This window comes from Camellia sinensis, chromosome 1 (genome assembly GCF_055761805.1).
Source record: "Camellia sinensis isolate YWXY chromosome 1, ASM5576180v1, whole genome shotgun sequence".
In the NCBI taxonomy this organism is placed as follows: Eukaryota; Viridiplantae; Streptophyta; class Magnoliopsida; order Ericales; family Theaceae; genus Camellia; species Camellia sinensis.
Window position 1 is genome coordinate 99,283,012 of NC_138961.1, and position 24,013 is coordinate 99,307,024.

The 24,013-nt window shown below is 36.0% G+C and overlaps 2 protein-coding genes across 20 annotated transcripts in view; one reads left to right on the forward strand and one right to left on the reverse strand.

Annotated features, from left to right (window-relative positions):
* Positions 1–357: 357 nt before the first annotated feature.
* Positions 358–24,013, reverse strand: part of LOC114322465 (uncharacterized) — a 59,400-nt gene continuing 35,744 nt past the window's right edge. For 8 of the 19 annotated variants that reach the window (XM_082881312.1, XM_082881315.1, XM_082881295.1 and 5 more), the window contains 15 exons: positions 18,277–18,370; positions 18,017–18,145; positions 9,252–9,356; positions 9,034–9,109; positions 8,265–8,361; positions 7,271–7,359; positions 6,101–6,229; positions 3,966–4,127; positions 3,739–3,831; positions 3,535–3,614; positions 2,830–2,920; positions 2,636–2,742; positions 2,189–2,318; positions 1,211–1,279; positions 358–788 (listed from right to left, as the gene is read on the reverse strand). In XM_082881312.1, coding sequence (XP_082737438.1) covers positions 2,294–2,318; positions 2,636–2,742; positions 2,830–2,920; positions 3,535–3,614; positions 3,739–3,831; positions 3,966–4,103 — 534 coding nt within the window. In that variant the 5' untranslated portion in view covers positions 4,104–4,127; positions 6,101–6,229; positions 7,271–7,359; ... (3 more) ...; positions 18,017–18,145; positions 18,277–18,370 and the 3' untranslated portion in view covers positions 358–788; positions 1,211–1,279; positions 2,189–2,293. Of the gene's footprint in view, positions 789–1,203; positions 1,280–2,188; positions 2,319–2,635; positions 2,743–2,829; positions 2,921–3,534; positions 3,615–3,738; positions 3,832–3,965; positions 4,128–4,949; positions 5,072–6,100; positions 6,234–6,361; positions 6,428–7,270; positions 7,360–8,264; positions 8,362–8,511; positions 8,957–9,033; positions 9,110–9,251; positions 11,324–18,016; positions 18,146–18,276; positions 18,371–24,013 lie in introns of those variants that run through there. The other 11 variants (XM_082881361.1, XM_082881324.1, XM_082881327.1 and 8 more) reach the window with 11 other exon arrangements.
* Positions 19,342–19,911, forward strand: LOC145808273 (uncharacterized). The gene has a single exon (XM_082907404.1). The coding sequence runs from the start codon at positions 19,342–19,344 to the stop codon at positions 19,909–19,911; it is 570 nt and encodes a 189-aa protein (XP_082763530.1).

Genomic DNA, 24,013 nt, shown 5'->3' on the forward strand with positions numbered 1-24,013 from the left:
AGTTTTTTTTTTTTGGGTCAAAGATAGAATGTTAGTATGTTAGTAAAATTAGATTATAAATTTAAGGAACCGCCGTTGATCCATCAACTCGAACCTCAAACTTTCCACTCACCGTAGTAACCCTAGGGCACGGCTGCATGCCAGTCGGCCACAAGGGCCTCGGCCGGATGGATTCAGTTGGGTGTTCAGTATTTAAGAAATAAAAGGTAATTTTGGCATCTAGTTGCCAAAATATACTGATATAAATAAGACATTTCTGTTGCTAAGAGAGAACAGTGTAATTTCATTTTAGAAACCACAAGGAAGTCCGTGTAATTAGCCCATAAATAAAACAAAACAACCAGATTCAAAATGACAGAAGACACAAAAAAACACTGGAAGGGTAACGGTATAATGTGTCTACTTAATTCACAAAAAGACAAACTACACAAAATAATAGGTATAATAGACTATTGACACAACTTGTTAAACCAAATTATAGCTCTATTTGATGCAATTAAAGGTCACTCTCACAAACATCATCACTAGTCTAAGCGTATAAAGGTGAGAAGGTTGTTACAAGGAATAACGGGTTGCGAAAGAAATTCTCATATCCTCGAACTCAACTAGCACAACAGTCTTCCCGGTCACAAATTATAAGGAATGGGATGGGATCCCTAATTTAGTTCGACCTTACTTTTAGTTTTCTTCATTTTCGCTTTAAACCGAGATTTTGCCACTAGTGTCTGCACTGTGTTTGCAAAATTCCCAACTGCCATAACAATCAGTAGCACCCCACAGGTAACAACCTGACCAAAAGTAAATTAGATAATCCATTAAGTTTTATACCAATATGAGAATGGTTATTAAAATCGCGATCCGGATCGTAGGATACGATCCTATATTGCTAAAAAGATCCATATCATTGTAGGATGGGTGCTATAATAGGATCGCAAGTAGGATCATATGGGATCGTGTAGAATCGTATAAGATCATAGGTAGGATCATAAGTAGGATCGTTGATTTTTTTATTTTTCACCTTACGATCCTACCTAAGATCCCGATTTTAACAACCTAGAGTATGAGTCCAACTAAGATGTTAAATTACTCAAGCAAATATTGAAACAGAATTAAGAATTTATTCTTAAAAGCAAAGTAAATCACAAACATAAAACCCATGGCAATACTTCTCCAAGCATCCACATAACAATACTCAAAACATACTTCTTACTTGCCACTCAGAAACAACACCAGCTAGTGCAACTTTAAGTAGCAAAATTCCGACATATGCTTCAAAACCCTGAAATCAAGAACGTAAAGGTCACTTCAATTTAGCTTAGATCTCTATGGTGACATATTGTTGCTTCATCTATTGGATTAGTAGCAACTAACAAATGAAAGTGAACAATTAATTTGCGAGACCTATTACTGAAGAAAATATGTAGTAGAACTATTAAGCAAATGAAAGGTCTGGAGAAGCTAAAAAGTCAAAAAATCACTATCCTATTTAAGTCACATCATCTTATTTAAGTCACATCACCTCTTTACTACATCACTTCAAACCCAATCCATACCCAACCCATATTTCATAAAAAGTCAAAAAGTACACTTATTTAGTTTATCCCAAACAAATTTCTTTTGAAGTACTGGATCTTCTTTCATTATTTTTTTCACTGAAGGATTGGGCAATTAATGATCATCATGCAATGATGTACATATTCTTTCCTTTTTTTGGTGAGCATGCCTCTTCCTAATATCTTCAAAGAAAAAAACGAAAAAAAAAATCAAATTACTTCATGGTGACATCATGACATGTGAGCCAAAGAGGCTTAAAACAGAAAGAGAGAGCTTTGATGAAAGAGAAAGTTGCATTACATGTATGAAACTAGGATTGTTGGATGGCAAACTAGAAGAGAATGATAATATGACTTCAACTTCAGCAAGTAATGAAAGAAAACACTCAAGGAATGTGATGATGTTTGATAGTAACAAAAATTTCCCTTCCCTAGCTGTTATATATATTTAATTATTTATATATGTACATAACTTTTGGCAAGTTATGTAGGAAAAAAAATGAATATTTAACAACCTTAATTTAAATCGCTTTAGTGTTTGTTTGATTCAACATGACTTGGATGGCAAAGCATACATTAATATGATCTTTTGTGGGCATGGTCCCCAAAACAGGCATTTGTACAGCTTAAATCACCTGTAATATGAATAGAATGGGTGCCAACAACCATAGTTGACCGTCGACTCCAGCAGTTTCTCCCCAAACAACGTCTATTCTCCTAGCTTGCAATTAACAACGGGATCAAATGGTAAGAGTCATCCCAGACCTGCAGAGGAGAACAATTGCAATAAACATTATATGCCCACCAAAAAAAAGTTCTATCTGTATTTCGGTGGGCCATAAAAAACTAACACAGATCAGCTAGAAGACAAAAACATGGTTATTGCAACCAGCAGAAGCAAAAGAACTCATTGAAGTTCTGCAAACCATGCAAGACGACAAGGTTTCACAAAGAGCACAAAACCAAGTGCAGACACACACGCAAAGTAGATTGCAGAAAGAACTGAAGATAATAAAGGCAAAAATCAAGCATGCACAGAAATTCGTTGGTGAAAGGAGTTTTTTTTTTCTTTTCAATTACACCTTGCGAGTGCAATATGTGTACAAAGCCTTTGCCGTTGATATCTATTTTGTAGAAGCATTGCAACTCCTTGCATGATAGCCCATTGAAGGAACAATTGCACCCCTCTCTGCACAATACATGTACAGTCTCACTCATTAAAAAAAAAGCAAAAACAAAAACAAAATTTCAATATGCACTTAAGAAGGATAATAACCTGCTTCTGGGAACAATCAGGTTCTCTTTCTATCTCCCAAGTGAGACTGATAAGTGCCATGGCCATAGTGAAGCAGTGATGTTTTATCCACCTACATCAGCACAAGTGCAAACATTAACATATTCTGTGGTTGTATGCATATTAATATAGGAGGTAGATAAGAATCACAAAAAAAAATCCACTGCATTTTCACATTTCCATCCAAGTTCTGACACAATTCGGAAAATAAAGAGAATGAGCCTGCCAGTTGAACGAAAAGCATGATATGAGTCCAGTAATATTGAACATGGCAGAAATTCGCTGGAATTAGAATGCAGCTGCTGCTGCTGCATATAAGGGAACAAGATACTGCTAGAAAAACTCAATTTAACAAAATTAAACATGTCTATTTGGAGTCAACTCAATGAATTCTTTTGCAACATGCAGCTCCATCTAGAGTAATGTCCTCTTTTCATTATTGACAACCATTATTTTTCTCATATACTCTACCCTCTGTTCATTTTCTAATTCATTGCCAGTAAAATTGCATATTCACTTTCCCTCCTGAAAGGCATGGGAGATGAAATTACTAATGTCTGACTATGAAAATATGTTTTAAAAAAATCTCAATCACAAATACACAAATAGTTTAATTGATGAAGAATAAAGGCAAGGCAATCTTAGCACAAAATTTAACCAAATGCATATAAAATCATATCAAATTACCATGGGCGAATATCACTTCCATTCACTCTAAGTATGTTCTCTCGCAAAGCCAAACCTGTGTAGAGAATTAACAACCATGCCTGAAAATAATATGCTCATTACGCTTAGAAACAAAAAAACAAAAGTATAGTAAACAAATCAAAAAGTTAAAATTTCCTTAAAATATCAATATGAGTTACAAAAAATTTTCCCATACAAAAGTACCTGGTAAAGCTGAACAGGCAATCCACCCCATAACAACGACGTTAACACAAGTAGCAGTGATGGGAAAAAAAGAAACAGAAACGCAGTTCTATCCTGTCCATGATAGTGTTGCAAATTATGAATTAGAATCTCTGGTCTATTGTTCTAACAAGTAAAATAAGTTATTAATCAATGATTTAAGAATTGCATGAGTACACATTGAGAGTAGATAGAATCAAAATACACACAATGTAAAGATACAAGCCAGATCCTAAACGGATACAGGAATCCAGGAGAACCGACAAAAATCCTGTAGTCAACAACTTAACATAGAAGCCTCCTCCATGTATAAGAAACCTCCCTCCCACTTTGTCAATAGAACCCATACCTCAGGTTCCTTTCATATTAACCTAAGAATACCACCAAGTAGCAGTAGAAAAGGTCAATTATATTTATCTTCTAACATCCAAGGCTTTTACCACCAGTAGCCAACAAAACAGCATAGATATATCTGAAAAACACCCATAGAAATTTTTTATTTAAAAAAACTCTAACAACCTCAATCATTATTTCACAACACACACAACCAAAAAAAAAATAAAAAATAAAAAATAAAAAATAAAAAATAAAAAATAAAAAATAAAAAATAAAAATAAAAATAAAAAATAAAAAATTTCTATTTTCAAGGAGTAACATTTACAATCGCATTCAGCATGCTTATGGCCAAAGAGTGATAAGTATATATATTTTTTATAAGTAACATTATTAATAATTTGTAAAGTGAGTGCAAATTGAGTATGCATCTTCCAGTTGGTGATGAACACAATAATCAGGACTTAAAAAGGTCTCTTGTGTTAAGTCACCAATTTTCCAAAAAGCATGGCATTAGAGTGAAGGTTGAGAGAGGTCTTAGGTTCAAATCTCTCTATTGGCATTTGGTATTCAGACCCCATTTGGTTTCGTGTTCTCTGTTTGGTTGTTTGAATCTCCTTATGTTTGGTTCTTTGTCTCTCCACGTGCAAGATGGAGTTGCATGTGAAGGAGGGTGCTAGATAGCACAATATACATTGTTAGGCTCATTTCCTAACAGCTTTAAGCTTTTGGGAAATTGGTGACTTTTAGCATGTTGCTTTCCACACCACTCCTCTAGTCCTCTCCTCTTCACAACCAACTACCCTGTCCACCTATCAAATGCCTAGACCATCGATTCAACAATAAGATTCACGCCATACCAAAAAGGGCCAACAACAAAGAGACATAATAGCAGGGCCATATTCCCATTCAACTTCTTCAAAGCCTCTATTGCTTTCTCCTCCATGGATGGGCCCCTTCCCAATCAATCTTGTTTCTTTACCTAAACCAAAATTACTTTCGTCAAATTTGGCTGCCACTCTTTAGTCTCAAAAAAACTAACGATGCATTGTCCTTAATGTAAAAAATAAAATCAAAAAGTTAAGGAGATTACCTTAAATATGTCTATATGTGCCATTGGCTGCAAGGGGTCAGTGCCAAAAACACAAAGGAAAAAAAAATACAAACGAAAAACTAGTTACTCCTAAAAGTAACATTATTTTGAATAACATACACAAACCGGGTCATCAGAATGATTTTGATCAATTATCTTGAACAACTTTTTGAATGGAGTAAAGAAGTTGGAATCATAGATCTCTAATTATCTAAAAACTACGAAAAGGGTGTTTTTGGTTTCTATAACACGTCACAGCAAATGAAATACAAAATTCCAACAAAACCTCCACAAAAGAAAAGATAAAATTGCATAAGATAATATATGTACTAGCAGTTCGCTCTTTGCATGTTTCTCCACATGAAACTATTAACAAAGTTTTCTTTTCCCACTCTTTTTTCCATTTCTTATTTCCTTCTCATACAAGATCCACAGCATGCTTATCATGAAATACAACCCAAATTATTAGAAAGGAATTTCCAAACCTCACACATATGTGGGAACACTGTAGCAATCAAAGTCAAATACTACATAGTATCAATATAAATAAATTATATATAACACCACGTATATCAGTATAACCAATTGCCCTATTTTTGTTTCATCATAGAGTAACGGAAAAGGCGTCATTTCAATACATTATGTAAACAAAAACATAGACGAACTACTCAATTCTCAATTCAACAACACACCCAATTTTCAAACAACACAATTCAAATAATTTTGGTTGAAACTCATTAAATTGTATGAATCGAATCGTGCATCATACAATTCTAACACCATACTAGTTGGAACATGTAGAAGTCGTGTCAACAAAATAATTTTGATCTTTTACTCATGAAAAACGATATCCATTTCCAAGGAATTGTAGCAATGTAAGTGAAATTATTCTGAGTGATAACTGAGATTAGAAATTACCTGGTAATTGACTCTGCCAACTGGTGTCGAAGGCAAGACGAGATCTGCATCCAGATCAGGTTGAAGATATGCAGGCATGCCCATTACCTTCTATCTCCATGCCCATGTCATCTTCCAAAGAATCACGCTCTGCAGCACAACATGGAAATGGATAAATGAAAAACATAAAAACCAAAAAAAACTTGCGCCCAATTTAGTCTCCATTTCCAAGCAATGGAAGCAATGTAAGTGAAGGAATTCTTGAGAGACAACTGAGATTACCTTGTTGTTGACTGAGATTACTTGTGTTACTAGTCACTACTCAGTTGCCATTGAATAAAAAAAGGCCTACATTTATCTCCAAAAAACACATGGATTTATTATATATAGCCCAACAGACATCAATTATGTAGCAACTACTACCAATAAACTACTAACTTAACCCTATTCTTTTTTTTTTTTTTTGGTTAAGTAAGAAACCCAATTTGTAGACATAAGTAATAACTCAAAAATAAAATACTACTCATGCCAATTAATTTCTCAATTTTCTCTTCACACCAGGCTCTAAGGATTTGCAAAGCACACAAATTTCTATCCTAAAACGCCAACTACTGAAGTTTAATTGTTCTGTATGCTAGGCGTAAGCTCTCTTCTAGAGGGGGTATTGCCTTTGGCATGTCTTGAGCTTCATTGTAAATCCCCTTTTATGGCAATAAAAACTTACCCCCGAAAAAGCATACCATGGCGAACAATGCCTACGTGCTAGAGAAGCCGAGAAAATGAAAGCCAACAAATATCAACTATATTCAAAATAAAAAAATTCAATTTCCCAACTAGTACCAAGCATATAGATTTTGAATTTCTGAACTCTTTTAATTGAGGCATTTCGAAATGGCCTACTTGGCTAGATCAATAAATCAATAGAAGGAAAATAACAAGGTGCAGCTGTTAATAGAGTAAGTAGAACTTCAATTGGTGAACAATAATGCTAGACCCCAAATGTTCTAGCAAACACTCACATGGGTGTTGGTCCCACAACACCCATGTGAGTGGTAGATTTTTTGGTAAATTTTTTTGTATCCTTAGGCTTTTGCTCATTGGTGAAATGAGGCAAGAGACAAAAGCCACAAAAGAAAGACATGAAAAAGGAGCAGAATGTAACTACTAGGGAATCCAGAAAAACAAACTTACTTGGTAAGTCAACGAGAGATGGAAATAGCTGAACAAATGACCCAAGAGACATCAATGCTGGAAACACACTTAGAAATGATTTTTCAAATCTGCATCAAAAAAGAAAACAAAAAAAAAAATATATGTATGAAAGTCAGTAATGCCCTTCACTGCAGATTGAGTCCACAGTATCTCCGAAAGCATAATTTTAGATCCTCCTTTTTGAAATTAAACATGTGTTTAGTTGTCAAAATTTCCGTTAGGCTCAATTAGTTTTAGTACGAAATTATTATACCATATTTTGTTCCAACAAGGTCAGGAAGGTGCATAATAACGTTAAACATACAAAATAAGATGTGGCATCACATAAGCAACAAAATTTATTTCTGAAGTAGCATTGACAAGACAAAAATAAAATAAAACTACAATTATGAATACCAATATATGAAGGGTCTTGTTAACAAGTGTCCCAGGGACACGAAAAGTAGACCCAAATTTTTTTTTTGAAAACACAAGACACTTTTTATTAAATTCAATGCAGTTTTTATGGAAATTAATGCACTTCCTTTAACTGTTTGACCTATTTTCAAGACACTCCTTTATTTCACTTTTTATTAAATTCAATGCAGTTTTTATGGAAATTAATGCACTTCTTTTAACTGTTTGACCTATTTTCAAGACACTCCTTTATTTCAATCCCAATATCCAGCACTATTGGCATTTGTCATATACAAATATCTCGAGGACACAACAATTGCACGAATTATAACTATGATCATTCCAATAAAATAAATTAAATATATCTTTTAAGAACAGCACCAAAAAGATGACACGAGGAACTTAGCATTAATGGGAAAAACTACAAATGCAAGACTGATGTTAGAGGAGGATAAGTTATCAAAATATTTGATATACATGTTTCATGTTTCTTCTTTTCTACTTCTAAATCTGAAAATTCAGTCAAATAAAGAAACTAAATCCCAAGCAAAGAATCATTGCCAATCTCAAATCATACCTGAGGGAGAAATGTAGGGAAATTAGTTAAAAGTTTTCTCTTGTTAAGATTCCGAAAGTCCAGTGTAGCTTCAGCAACAACAGGGTCTAAAAGTTCACTGCAATCAAACATTGGAAGAGTGATTTTCAAATATGATTTATCATATGATATGCCATCATAAATAGAGAATAATTGTTAGATGAAATCATAATTTCTTTTTTCCCCCATAAATAACTTATTGTGAAAGAAGGGCTACAAACATCTTTACCAGCTCAAACATGAATGAATGAATAGGGTTTTTAATTCGATGGACTCCTCTCCTCTTCATGTGGGAAATTCTCCAAAATTGGTTTAAGACGTTGGCCAGTCACTTTAAAAACATTACCATTCTTGGGATTTTCAATCTGGGCCCCATGAGAAAAAACAGTTTTAACTATGAAACGGCCCAGTCCATCTAGATCTCAATTTACCAGGAAACAAATGTAGTCTAGTTTTATACAAAAGAACCTTTTGTGAAGGATTAACAATTCCTTTGGGTACAAACAATATTAACATTAAAAACATATCATATACAATGACATGGGGAGGACTAGTCAATCAACTGGATGCCCTTTTTTCTTCCAAAACAACACACCTTTTCTGCTTCCTTATCGACAAAAATATGCAATCCTGCCTTTAGGCAATAGAAATATTATCCTTTATTGGATGAAAGGCTACAAACACAAGACCCTTGTGAGTAAAAAGGTATACATCTTATGTAGAGGGGGTAGAAAATTAAGATAAAAATTACCATTTGTTTTGCTGAATTCGAGCAGCCCGAGCAACCTTGACAACATTGCGGTCAGATCTAGTGTTTTTGCTATTATCTAAGTCGCCAAATATACATTTCATAAAAGGAACAAATAAAGAACAGAAGACGGGTAGTAATTAAAAGGAAAAACAAATAAATATTTGAAGACCAAAATCAAAATATTAAAGGACTGGATGTACAATGAAATCTTGTCTAACCTTTGAGAGAGGTTTTGTGGATGTTATGAGATGATTTAGAAGCACACCGAGTCTTATGGGCCTTGTTGAGCAATTGATATTGTTGAAGGCTCAAATGTAGTTTTTCTACAAATTTAAATTAAATTCATTAAATCACAATTAAATACAAATTGAGAGAATGAATATAATATCCAAAATTCATAGAACAACTATGTAATTTTAAGCATTCATCACACCTCCCAACCAGCTTTATTGCTAGAACCTAGCAATTAGGGTGACTAAAATAAAATCAAAAAGTAAAATAAAAGCAACAACTCTAAACTACTTCTGCAAGAAATCACGATTGAATTTAGCACATGCAACAAGCCCTTAATCCAATAGGTTACCCCTCGTGGACGAGTAAAAGTCTCGTGAGAGTTTCCAAAAATGTTACCCACAAACATCCAAAAATTTCTTTACTAGAAGGATTTCTTTCATTCTCATGCCAAAGTTAAAGAACCAGCCATGAATTTCACAACCTTAACAAGATAATCAATCAAAGTTCAAGACACTAGCAGCAAATAAAGATATCTCATGACATTCAAAATTTGGAGTGTGTTAAAAAAGTTTAGCAAACACAGACACAACCTTAGCGTTAAAGTGAAATATGACCCAAATCTCTTTCTCAAACATGCTTCGACTCAAATCTCACCAGTTATTGCACTCAACAAATAAATCACTCAGAATATGGTGCAAAAATTGCTCTCAATATATATGCGAGTAGAACAATGTAAATCAAAGGCAAAATATCCCTCATACTAATTTTTTTGAAAAACGTTAATATGAAAGAATAAATAAATAGTTTAATGAATGGAATATCAAATGCTGAGAATTAAAATTTCTAGAGATATTACCCACAAACGTCAAAAAATTTCTTTACTCAAAGGATTTCTTTCGTTCTCATGCTAATGTTAAAGAACAAGTCATGAATTTCACAATCTTAACAAGATAATCAATCAAAGTTCAAGACACTAGTAGCAAGTAAAGATATCTCATGACATTCAGAATTTGGAGAGTGTGAAAAAGTTTAGCCAACACAGACACAACCTTAGCCTTAAAGTGAAATATAACCCAAATCTCTTTCTAAAACATGCTTTGACTCAAATCTCACCAGTTATTGCATTCAACAAATAAATCACTCAGAATATGGTGTGAAAATTACTCTCAATATATGCGAGTAGAATAATGTAAATCAAAGGCAAAATATCCCGCATACTAATTTTTTGGAAAACGCTATAATGAAAGAATAAATAAATAGTCTCATAAATGGAATACCAAATACTGAGAATTAAAATTACCATACCATCACCCCTATCCATCATGTCCAACTATAAACTATACCACTCTCAAGATCAAATAGGACTTTTATTTGGTTGTAATGTTTGGGTCAAGGAATTATGAAAAAATAATAAAAACGCAAAGTTGAATAAAAAAATGGATGTCTGAGACATTATTGGCATAAAAATAAGCTCTAATCTGAGAGATTATTGGCATAAAAATAAACACAATTAGAGCATTATTCCAAATGTCTTGCTCTTTTTGTTACTTTTTTCTTTTTTTTTTTTTTTTTTTTTTTTTTTTTTTTTTTTTTTTTTTTTTGTCTTTTTCAACTTCCTCCTCCTGCTCTTTTTTTTCTTTTCGTTTTGTTCCCCCCCCCCTCGTTGAACACAATTTATTTCTTCTTCTTTTTTCCATCTTCTCTCCTTTTTTTACTTTTTTTTTTCAAACAAATTTGCCATTGTCAAACTCAAATTACCCAACATATCTACAAAATTGAAAAGAAAGTATGGGTTGTGGGGTTAAACAAAGAAAGGCTAACATAAAGGCTCAAATTGGTTTCTAATGAAGTAATAATAAAGGAAAGAAAAATAAATAAAAGGCTCAATGAAACAAAGATGGCCTAAAATCGTCTCTCAATTCATGATCTCAAGGGAATAAAAGTATGGTAACAAATTGATTTATCCTCAACATTCAACCAAAATTAAGAAATAATGAGACTAAACAACAAATTAATGCGCTTCCAAAGAAAATTAAGAGTAGATGTATCACAACCCTCCAATAAAAGATTAGCACAAAACTCGTAGGCTCAAAAGTCTCCACTATCATTCTTCAAGATTTTCAAGTCATATCCACTTATCAACTAAAAATCATATTCATGTGGCGAAAGTACAGTGCAATGATTTCCAAATACGAACACATGGAATACTTTAACAAAGTAGCTAACATATCAAACTTCAACACAATTTCTTGAGTTAAAGCAATAAAATACTACAAGTATGCCGAATTACTCAATGCACAGAACAAAAGATTACCGTGCACACTTTTCCTTTCTTTTTTTAAACAAAACAACTAACTCATTGTAGCAAGCAACACATAAATTCTTCTCAAGATAAGTATTTTCTCCCCTCAACCTGAACGATGCATTGTCCTCGAGGGAGTAAAAGAATGATAACAAATTGATTTATTCTCAGCATTCAACCAAAAATGAAAAAATAATGAGACTAAACAATAAATTAATGCGCTTCCAAAGAAAAATTAAGAGTAGATGTATAATAACCCTCCAATAAATGATTGGCACAAAACTCACAGGGTTAAAAGTCTCCACTATCATTCTTCAAGATTTTCAAGTCATATCCACTTATCAACTAAAAATCATATTCATGTGGCAGAAGTGTAGTGCAATGATTTCCAAATATGAACACATGGAATGCTTTAACAAAGTAGCTAGCATATCAAACTTCAACACAATTCTCGAGTTAAAAGCAATAAAATACCACAAGTATGCCCAATCACCCAATGTATAGAACAAAAGATTACCATGAGCACTAACTTTTTTTTTTTTAAAAACAAAACAACTAACTCATAACAACAAGCAAATATATAAATTCTTCTCAAAATAAGTATTTTCTGCCCCCAACCTAAACGATGCATTGTCCTAAATGTAAAAAATAAAATCAAAAAGTATAGGAGATTACCTTAAATGATTAACCATGTCTATATGTGTCATTACCTGCAAGGGGTTAGCGCCAAAAACACAAAGGAAAAAAAAATACAAACGAAAAACTAACTGCTCCTAAAAGTAAAATTATTTTGAATAATATGCACAAACCGGTTCCCCAAAATAATTCTGATCAATTATTCTGAACAACTTTTTGAATGAAGTAAAGGAAGTTGGAATTGTCAATCTCTAATTATCTAAAAACTACGAAAAGTGAGTTTTTGGTTTCTATAACACGTCACAACAAATGAAATACAAAATTCCAACAAAATTTCCACAAAAGAAAAGATAAATTTGCATAAGATAATACTGTGAGAATAGTGTTCTCCGTTTTCCTTTTCCTTTTAGGATTAGGAATTAGTGTTAGTGTTCTATAGCTAATAGCATTCTCTCTCAGTGATGTATTTTGTTTAGGATTAGGATTTAGCATTCTATATAAGTGAGTGATGTATTCTTTGTTCAATTTAATGAGATATACAGTTTGACTCAGAAAACTTATATGGTATCAGAGCAAGGTTTGAACCGAAACCCTAGAAGCTCTTTGTGAGTTAATCACAAATAGTCTCTCGAAAATCAGCCCTCTGGTATTTTCTCTCTGAGTCGCAGGTCGTGACCTCCTCTGCTTCTTCTGTGTTCGTCTGGTTCGAGCGAAGGTCTCGAGTTGTCCTTCGTCTGTCATTTGGTTCGTCTCCCTGGTACTCTGCTTCGCAACCCATTCGTAAAAACCCTAGCCTCTGGTTCGTGATCTGTCACTGGACTCGAGTCGTCGTCGTCGTCGTTGGTTCTCTCCTGCTTCGCTTCGCACGATCGAAGCACTGTCTATGCCGGTTGCTCCAAAGTTGACTTCGACTCTTGTCTTTCTTTCTTTCCCTCAATCTCTCTCTCTCTGTCTCTGTGTGTGTGGTTCGAAGTTGACCTACGGCTGTCTTTCGTTACCACCAGTTCTCCTTCATTCTTCTTTTGGACCAAACAAGTTCCTGATTATTATACTTTGACCCCTCAGTTCTTTTTATTTTTGCTAGTTATCACACTTTGCCCCATCTTTTCCTTCTGGTTCATCACAATGTCAAAAGATAAAATTCAGGCTATTAAATGCAAACTTACTGGTGACAACTATCCTTCTTGGTCTAGTGTTATGAAAAATTTTCTTCTCGGTCGAAAAAAATGGGGCTATGTTTCTAGTTCTATTCCTCGACCATCAGACCCGAAGGAGGATGAATATCTGACTTCCTGTGATACTTGGGATTGTGATAATGCCCAAGTTCTGACCTGGTTTCATAATTCCGTGGCTGACCGTATTGGAATGATGTTTTCCAAGTACAATACTGCCAAAGAGGTGTAGGATTATTTACTAGATGTCTATCAGCAGCCCAACTTTGCCAAGCGGTATGAGTTGGAAACAGCTATTCAGAATGCTCGTCAGCGGGATCAGACTATTCAGGCCACTGCGAAACCCAAGAAAGGACCATTAGGGCCAGATAAGTGTGCTTTCTGCCATCAAAGGGGTCATTGGAATAACAATTGTCCCAAAAAGGGACGTCAGCTTGCTCCATCTTCTCAAACACAGTTTCGAGGTCCTACTTCGAGTACTTTTCGACCTTCTGCTACTTACACTGCATCTACTCCGGCTCCCAATCCTAACTTGGCTTCCTTGAGTGCTGAGGTTGCACAACTTCAGCATATCCTGTCCACCTCATAGTTATCCACATCTGCCTCTGCTCTTGCCTCTCTTCATTCAGGTTTGCTTGGATCCTCTTCAGGTATCCCTTCTTCTATCTGGCTTTTTGATTCTGGTGCCTCTCATCATATGACTCCTCACATTTCCTTACTTCAAAATTGTATTCCCCCACCCGTTCCTATTACTATTAATACTGCTAATGGGTCCGGTATGTCTGTTCTGTCTGTTGGGTCTGTCTTCCCCTCTGCCATGTCTGCTGTTACTATTCCTTCTGTTCTTTATGTTCCTTAGTTATCTGTCAGTTTATTATCCATTAGTCAACTTGATAGGTCTGGTTTTGATGTTAACTTTTCCTCTTCTGTCTATTGTGTGCAGGATCAGGTGTCCAAGAAGCAGATTGGGACCGGCCGTAGAATTGGAGACCTCTATGTGGTCGAAAGCTTGCATCTCCCCTTATCCATTTCTCTAGCTGCATTTTCCTCATTTCAGTTAGATTCTCAGTCGAGTCAGTTTTACTTATGGCATTCTCGCCTCGGTCATTTGTCTGTTGACCGCTTACGGTCTTTAGCTCAGTCAGGGTTGTTGGGTAAAGTTTCTCCTAGTCAAATTGATGAATGTCAGGGGTGTAAACTTGCTAAAATGTCAGCCTTACCATTTACCTCTATTTCTGTTTCTCCTTTTTCTCTTGTACATACTGATGTCTGGGGACCCTCTCCTGTTCTTACTAAAGGGGGCTCTGCATATTATGTGTCTTTTATTGATGACTGTACCCGTTACACTTGGGTTTATCTTATGACTCATAAATCTGACTTCTACCAAATATACCGTACCTTCCAGTCTATGGTCACTACACAATTTGGCTCTACTATTAAATTGTTGCGGTCTGACCTGGGTGGAGAATACTTTAAAACTGAATTCTGTGAATACTTGGTCAAATTGGGTACTATTCACCAAACTTCTTGCACTGATACACCTGCCCAAAATGGTCGAGCTGAGCGTAAACACCGTCATCTCCTTGAGACAGCTAGGTCTCTCCTCTCCGCCTCCGTTCCGGCTCCGTTTTGGGATGAGGTAATTCTTACTGCTACTTTTCTTCTTAACCGTATGCCTACCCCCTTCTTTCTAATCGGTCTCCTTATGAGGCTCTGTTTTCTCAACTTCCTAATTACTCTCTTCTTCGTGTGTTTGGGTCTGCTTGTTTTGTCCTTTTACCCCGTAAAGATAGGACCAAATTTAGTGCCCGGTCTGTCCTATGTGTCTTTTTGGGTTATAGACTCACTCAGAAAGGTTATCGCTGTTATGATCCTGTTTCCCGTCGCCTTTATGTCTCCCGCCATGTTGCCTTTCTCGAACGTCTATCTTACTTTCAGCTTCCTCCTCTCACCGCCCCTGTTTCCAAAGAGGATTTGGTTCATATTGATCCATTTCCTTTTGAGGTTCCGTCTGATGAGTACATCTCCACAGTTACTCCTGAGCTTATTCCATCTTCTCCGCCTGCTTCACCTCTCGCTGCTTCTCCTTCTTCGGCCTTTTCTCCTTCTCTCTTGTTAGTTTATTCTCGTCGCAAGGCTCCTCCTCCACCAGTTGACTCTGCCCCTACTGCTGATCCTCCTGCTTTTGACGACTCTGATCCTACTGCACACCGATATCCTCCTCGCGCGCGTCATCCTCCAAACAGGTTGGGTTGGTCTAATACTTGTTTTTCGGCTTCCTATCGTACCTTTTTGTCTGCTATTCACTCTTTTGTAGAACCTCAGTCTTATAAGGAAGCCTGTCAAGATCCTTATTGGGTTCAAGCTATGGAGGATGAGTTGTTTGCTCTATAGAAAACTAATACATGGGAGTTAGTTCCTTTGCCTGCTGGTAAGAATTTGGTTGGTTGCAAATGGGTCTACAAAGTCAAGACTCATTCTGATGGTTTTCTTGAGCGCTACAAAGCCCGTCTGGTTGCCAAAGGTTTCTCCCAGGAATATGGTATTAATTATGAGGAGACGTTTGCTCCTGTTGCCAAGATGACTACTGTCCGTACTTTAATCTCTGTCGCTGCTATTCGTTCTTGGCCTCTTTATCAGATGGATGTTAAGAATGCTTTTCTTAATGGCCATCTCACTGAGGAGGTTTATATGCGTCCTCCCCCTGGTCTTCACCATTCCTCTGGCCAAGTTTGTCGTCTTCGGCGTGCTCTGTATGGTTTGAAGCAGTCTCCTCGAGCTTCCTATGATCGCTTTCAGACTGCTGTTACCAAGCTTGGATTTCATCCTTCTGCTTCCGACTCTGCTCTATTTCTGAGACATACCTCGACTGGTTTTGTTGCTCTCTTACTATATGTAGATGATATGATCATCACTGGCTCTGACTCTGCTGCTATCTCTGAAGTCAAGCAGCATCTCTTCCACACCTTCGAAATGAAGGATCTGGGACCATTGCAGTATTTTCTCGGTATTGAGGTGGCTTCTTCTCCCAAGGGTTACTTTCTATCCCAAGCTAAGTATGCCAACGAGGTTATCCATCGTGCCAGGCTTACTGACACTAAGCTTTCTGATACCCCCATTGAGCTTAATGTGAAGCTTAACACTACTGATGGTGTTCCTTTGGACGATCCTACGTTATATCGCGAACTTGTGGGTTGTTTAGTCTATCTGACAGTTACTCGCCCTGATCTTGCCTATGCTGTCCATGTCGTTAATCAGTTTGTTTCTGCTCCTCGCTCTACACATTGGGCTGCTTTGCTTCGAATTCTTCGCTATCTTCGCAGTACTATTTTACAGGGCTTGCTATTCTCTTCTACTTCTTCGTTAGATTTGGTGGCCTATGCTGATGCTGATTGGGCTGGTGATGTTAATGATCGTAAATCTACTTATGATTTCTGTATGTTTCTTGACGATTCCCTGATTTCTTGGAAAAGCAAGAAACAAACTGTTGTTGCCCGTTCTACTGCCGAAGCTGAGTATCGTGCTATGGGTCATGCTACTGCTGAAATTGTCTGGCTTCGTGGTCTCTTATTTAACTTGGGTGTCCCTCAGTCTTCCCCGACTTCTCTCTATTGTGACAACCGAAGTGTTATTCAAATTGCTCATAACACTGTCTTTTATGAACGAACAAAGCATATTGAGATTGATTGTCACTTCATCCGTCAGCATCTACAGTCTGGTGTTATCTCGCTTCCTTTTGTTTCTTCAACTCTGCAACTTGCTGATTTCTTCACCAAGACTCACACCACTGCTCGGTTTCGATTTTTCTTGACAAACTCTCAGTGTTTTCTGCTAAAACACCTTGAGTTTGAGGGGGGGTGTGAGAATAGTGTTCTCCATTTTCCTTTTCCTTTTAGGATTAGGAATTAGTGTTAGTGTTCTATAGCTAATAGCATTCTCTATCAGTGATGTATTTTGTTTAGGATTAGGATTTAGCATTCTATATAAGTGAGTGATGTATTCTTTGTTCAATTTAACGAGATATACAGTTTGACTCAAAAAACTTATTATCACAAATACATGTATTAGCAGTTCGCTCTTTGCATGTTTTTTCCACATGAAACTATAAACAAAGTTTTTTTTTTTCCATTTCTTATTTCCTTCTCATACAAGATTAGGATGCTTATCAAATATAGCCCGAATTATTGGAAAGGAATTTCCAAACCTCACACATATGTGGGAACACTGTAGCAACCAAAGTCAAATACTACCTAGTATCAATATAAACAAATTATATATAACCACGTATATCAGTATAACCAATTGCCCTGTTTTTGTTTCATCGTAGAGTAACAGAAGAAGGCGTCATTTCAATACATTATGTAAACAAAAACATAGACGAACTACTCAATTCTCAATTCAACAGCACACCCAATTTTCAAACAACACAATTCAAATAATTTTGGTTGTAACTCATATTAAATTGTATGAATCGAATCGTGCATCATACAATTCTAACACCATACTAATTGGAACATGTAGAAGCCATGTCAACAGAATAATTTTGATCTTTTACTCATGAAATACGATATCCATTTCCAAGAAATTGTAGCAATGTAAGTGAATTTATTCTTGAGTGACAACTGAGATTAGAAATTACCTGTTTGTCGACTCTACCAGCTGGTGCAGGAGGCAAGACAAGATCTGCTTCCAGATCGAGTTGAAGATATACGGGCACGCCCATCACCTTCTATCTCCATGCCCATGTCAGCTTCCAAAGAATCACGCTCTGCATCACAACATCGAAAAGGATAAAAGAAAAAAATAAAAACCAAAAAAAACCTGCGCCCAATTTAGTCTCATTTCCAAGCAATGGCAGCAATGTAATTGAAGGAATTCTTGAGTGATAACTGAGATAACCTGGTTGTTGACTCACTGCTCAGTTGAGGAATTCTTTAGTCTTCATCACTTGTGTTACTAATCGCTGCTCAGTGGCCATTGAATAAAAAAAGGCCTACATTTATCTCCCAAAAAACACGTGGATTTATTATATATAGCCCAACAGACATCAATTATGTAGCAACTACCACCAATAAACTACTAACTTAACCCTATTCTTATTTATTTATTTTTTCTTTTTTTTTTGGTTAAGTATGAAAGCCAAATTGTAGACATAAGTAGTAACTCAAAAATAAAATACTACTCATGCCAATTAGTTTCTCAATTTTCTCTTGACACAAGGCTCTAAGGATTTGCAAAGCACACAAATTTCTATCCTAAAATGCCAATTGCTGAGGTTTAATTGTTCTGCAGGCTAGGCGTAAGCTCTCTTTTAGAGGGGGTATTGCCTTTGGCATGTCATGAGCTTCATTGTAAATCCCCTTTTATGGCAATAAAACACTTACCCTTGAAAAAGCATAGCAAGACGAACAATGCCTACGTGCCACAGAAGCCCAGAAAAGGAAAACTAACAAATATCAACTATATTCAATGTTTGAAATGGAAAGAAAATAATTCTTCCAGGATATGGCTGAATTCTTTTGGATATCACAATTGTAAACATTTAGATTTAGTCAATACTATAGAATAGCAAAGTTTATTAGGATCAGAATTAGTAGCTAAATAGTAGCTAATCAGTCCTCAGAATCAGTAGCTAATTAGTAGCTAATCAATTCCTAATTTTATGCCTTGTATCTCCTATAAATAGAGGTGCTATGTACATTGTTTAAATATGAGAATAAGAAATATTGTTCTTTCTAGCTTTCATGGTATCAAAGCTAAGGACTTATTCTCTGACCCTTCTGAGGTAATCGTAGAACCAGCAAGCTGTCCTTCACCATATCAGAAACCACATCTGAATCCACAGTTACCATTTCACTGAAAAACATTGAGAAATATGTCTCCAACACTGATTCTCACTCGGTGCAAATCACCAGCATTAAACTCAATGGTGATAATTTCTTGCGTTAGTTTCAGTCCATCCAGATGTACATTCTGGGCCGAGGAAAGATCGGATACTTGACAGGAGAGAAGAAGGCACCAGCAAAAGAGGACTCGGCATATGCTACCAGGGATGCTGAAAACTCCATGGTCTTGACATGGTTAGTGAATTCCATGGAGGAAGACATCAGCTCCAACTATATGTGTTATCCAACAGCCAAAGAACTCTGGGATAATATCACCCAGATGTATTCAGATTTGGGAAATCAGTCCCAAATATATGAGTTGACAATTAAACTTGGTGACATTCATAAAGGAGAGGACAGTATCACTAAGTACTTCAATTCTCTGAAAAGGTTGTGGCGAGATTTGGACATGTTCAATGATTATGAGTGGAAGTCAACCGAGGACTGCAATCACAACAGAAAGATGGTGGAAGATCACCGTATCTACAAATTCCTTGCCGGCTTAAACATCGAATTTGATGAAGTCGGAGGGAGAATAATTGGCCGCCAACCTCTGCCTCCTTTTGGTGATGTCTTTGCTGAAGTTAGGAGAGAAGAAAGCCGTAGGAATGTGGGAAAAAGGGAGCTGCTACACCTGTGGAAAACTTAGCCATGATTACATCAGATGCAAGTGCAAACAAGGTTTTTAAACCATGGAGGAATGAAAAATCTCGAGTATGGTGTGATTATTGCAATAAACCACGCCATACTCGAGAAAACTGCTAGAAGATCCATGGGAAGCCTGCAACTTGGAAGAGCTGCAAATCAAGTGACAGACCAATTCATGCATTCTCCTATCCCAATGAGGTTGAAGTAAGTATGTTCAGTAAGGAGTAGATGGATTATCTTCTTAAACTGCTAAAATCCAATTCTTTATCTAGCACTCCTAGTGGTTCTCTTGCACAGACAGGTAGCAATCCTTATGGCTCTATCTTGTAGTCAAAATTCTGTCCCTTGGATCATTGATTCGGGGGCATCTGATCACATGACTTCTTTCTCTTCTTTATTCAATACTTATTTATTTTATTCTGAAAGTGAAAGAGTTAGGATTGTTGATGGCAATTTCTCACCCATTGTAGGAAAAGTTCAAATAAAAATTTTAGAAAATATTACTCTTCACTCTGTCCTTCATGTTCCTAAACTGGCCTGCAAGTTGTTGTCTGTCAGTAAATTTTCCAAAAACTCTCACTGCCGTGTTGTTTTCTTTGACTCTCATTGTGAATTTTAAGACCGAAACTTGGGGAGGTTGATTGGCAGTGCTAATGGTCTTTACTACTTTGATGATGACATATCCAGCAATAAAACAACTCAAGGCTATGGTTGTAGTATTAGTTCACTTTCGGCTCGTGAGCAAATAATGCTTTGGCATTTTAGACTAGAACATCCTAGTTTTTCATATCTTAAACATTTGTTTCCTAACTTGTTTAAAAATTTGGGTTGTTCGTCTTTTCAATGTGAAAGTTGTTATTTATCTAAAAGTCATCGAACTACTTATCTTACAAAACCCTACCGTGCCTCTAAACCATTCTACTTACTTCATAGTGATGTGGGGTTTCTCCAAGGTTACCACCATGACTGGTGTAAAGTTGTTTGTAACTTTTATAGATGATCACACTCGGCTTTGCTAGGTTTATTTGATGAAAGACAAATCTGAAGTAAAAAACGTGTTTCAAGATTTTTACAAAATGGTTGACAATCAATTTCATTCAAAAAATTAGTATTTTTCGAGCTGATAATGGAAAAGAGTACTTCAATGAATATCTAGGGATTTTTTTTAGGGAAAAAGGTATTTTTCATCAATCTATATGTCGTGACACTCCTCAACAAAATGGTATTGCCGAAAGAAAAAATAAGCATTTACTGGAAGTAACCTAAGCCATAATGTTCTCTATGAATGTTCCCAAATATCTATGTGGAGATGCCATTTTGACAGCCTCTTATTTAATTAACAGAATGCCTACTCGGGTTTTGCAATAGGTCACACCCCTAGAATATTTCAAAAAAACCTTTCTTGATTGCAGAATTAATTCAGATTTGCCTTTAAAAATTTTTTGCTATACTATTTTCGTTCACATACCCAGCCAAATTCGATCCACACTTGATCTTAGAGCAGAAAAATGTGTTTTCATCGGGTATGCTCCAAACAAAAGAGGCTACAAGTGCTATAATCCTCAAACAAAAAACATTCGGGTGATTATAGATGTCTCCTTTCTTGAAACTCAATCCTATTTTACCAAAAATTCTCTTCAAGGGGAGAAAAGACATCTATCCCTTACCAAATCCTATTCGATCTCCATCCCTTGTTTTCTGAAAAACAAGAATAGAAACAGGGTATTCAAGATATAGAGAACAAATGAAATCTCAGTCCAACTTCTCCAAACATAGAAGGCTCACAAACAGGGGGAGAAATACTACAATTGGAACAAACTGTTCCCGAACCTGAGTTTTTGGTTTATGCTCAGAAAAATACTCAAAGAAAAAGTAAAGACTAGCCAACCACTCTACCACAAAGCCAATCAGAATCTCTTAAAAAAGGTCCCTCAAGTAGTTCAGGTATTCCCAAGGTTTTAAAAAGCGGTCGCAACCGTTTCATAAAACGTAACGGTTGTGGTGGTTACCGCCACCCGTCACGGCTGCTTTTGCAGTGTGATTGAGATTCACTGGTGTGTCGGCCGTAGCAGCCACTATAGCGGTCGTAATGGTGCCGTAACGGCCTGTTTTGCACCTTTATGTAACGGTTCCAAATTGCTTCTTTTGAAAAAACACATAAAAAAAAAAGTTGAAAATGGGAGAAGAGAGATAGAGAGAAGAGGGAAGATAAAGAGGGATGATGGAGGAGCAAGAGATAGAGAGAAAGAAGAGGGAAGATGAAGAACATGTTATTGATTTATTGAAGCTGTAAAACCTATACTATTCTATTCAGCTGCTATCACTCAACTATTTTGTTTCTGTGTGCCTATCTATATATTGTTTGAAAATAATAATAATAATAATAATAATAATAATAATAATAATAATAATAATAAGTGTGGTCATTATCTATTTGGCTTGATTAAAATATATATATATATATATGTATATATTTAGGCTTTTACTTATTCTCTTACTTTTGTCATTGTTTATCTTATATATAATAGTTAGTGATTGATTTTTTGTAGAATATAAAGTCATTAATTATTAAAATAAAATGTAAAAAACTCAGTTTATAGTGATTTAAAAATATGAAATATATTAGATCAAACTTAAAAATTTACAAAAATTGATCAATATTTATTTTAAAACCCAATAGATATGATCATGGAAAAAAATGTGCATATCAGTAAGTTTTTTTCAAATTGTGCGAAAAATAAAAAAATTCACGGTTCCGATAACCGCAACCGTTATGCTACGGCCTTTATACCCCCAACCGCAACCGTGCCACCGCCACCGTTACGATGACCGCAACCGTTTTTCAGAACCTTGGGTATTCCTAATCTGTTTCCTCCATCATCTGTCTCTACTTCATCTCCATTTCTTTCAGCGGTTTTACCTAATGTTATACCCATAGATTGTGATCTTCCTCTAGCCATTAGGAAAGGAATTCGAAAATGTACCCAACATTCCATTGCAAAATATTTATCTTATGAGAAACTTTACAAAAGTCATAGGGCATTTACTTCAAAGATATCTAACCTGTTTGTTCCTAGAATTATTAAGGAAGCCTTGGATGATCCTAATTGGAAATCAACAATTATGGAAGAGATGAATGCTCTAGAAAAGAACGGTACTTGGATGTTAGTGAATCTGCCTAAGGACAAAAAGACAGTAGGGTGCCAATGGGTATTTACAGTGAAGTGCAAAGCTGATGGTAGCGTGGAAAGATATAAGGTGAGACTCGTGGCAAAAAGGTTTACACAAACCCTCAGGATTGACTACCAAGAAACCTTTGCTCTAGTTGCCAAGATGAACTCAATTTGGGTTTTACTGTCACTAGCAGCTAATTCTAGCTGGCCTCTACATCAATTAAATGTAAAAAATGCCTTCTTAAATGGAAATCTAGAAGAAGTCTATATGAACCTACCTTCAGGTTTTGAAAAGAAGTTTGGTATAGATAAAGTCTGCAAATTAAACAAGTCTCTATACGGCCTCAAACAATCCCCAAGGGCGTGGTTTGAACGCATTGGGAAGGTTGTAAAAAACCTCGGATACAGTTAAAGCCAAGCAGACCATACTATGTTCTATAAACACTCAAGAGAAGGTAAAGTAGCTAGCTTGATTGTTTATGTAGATGACATAATTCTAATAGGTAATGATAGTGCCGAATCGAAAAGGTTAAAGAAGGGACTTGCTAAAGATTTCGAGATAAAGGTCCTGGAGCACTAAGATACTTTCTTGGAATGGAGTTCGCTACATCTAAGGAGGACATTTTTGTCACTCAGCGCAAGTACACAATTGACTTGCTCAAAGAAACAAGCTTGCTCGGATGTAAAGCTGCTGAAACACCAACCGAGCTCAACTTGAAGCTACATCATGCTAGAATTGAAGATGTGGTGAATATAGACCAGTTTCAGAGACTTGTTGGAAGACTGATATACTAATCTCACACGTCCCGACATAGCATTCGCAGTAAGCAAAGTAAGCCAATTCATGCATTCACCAGGAAAGGAGCACTTTGAAGAAGCATACAGGATCCTAAGGTATCTAAAGGGAACTCCGGATAAAGGCTTGATATT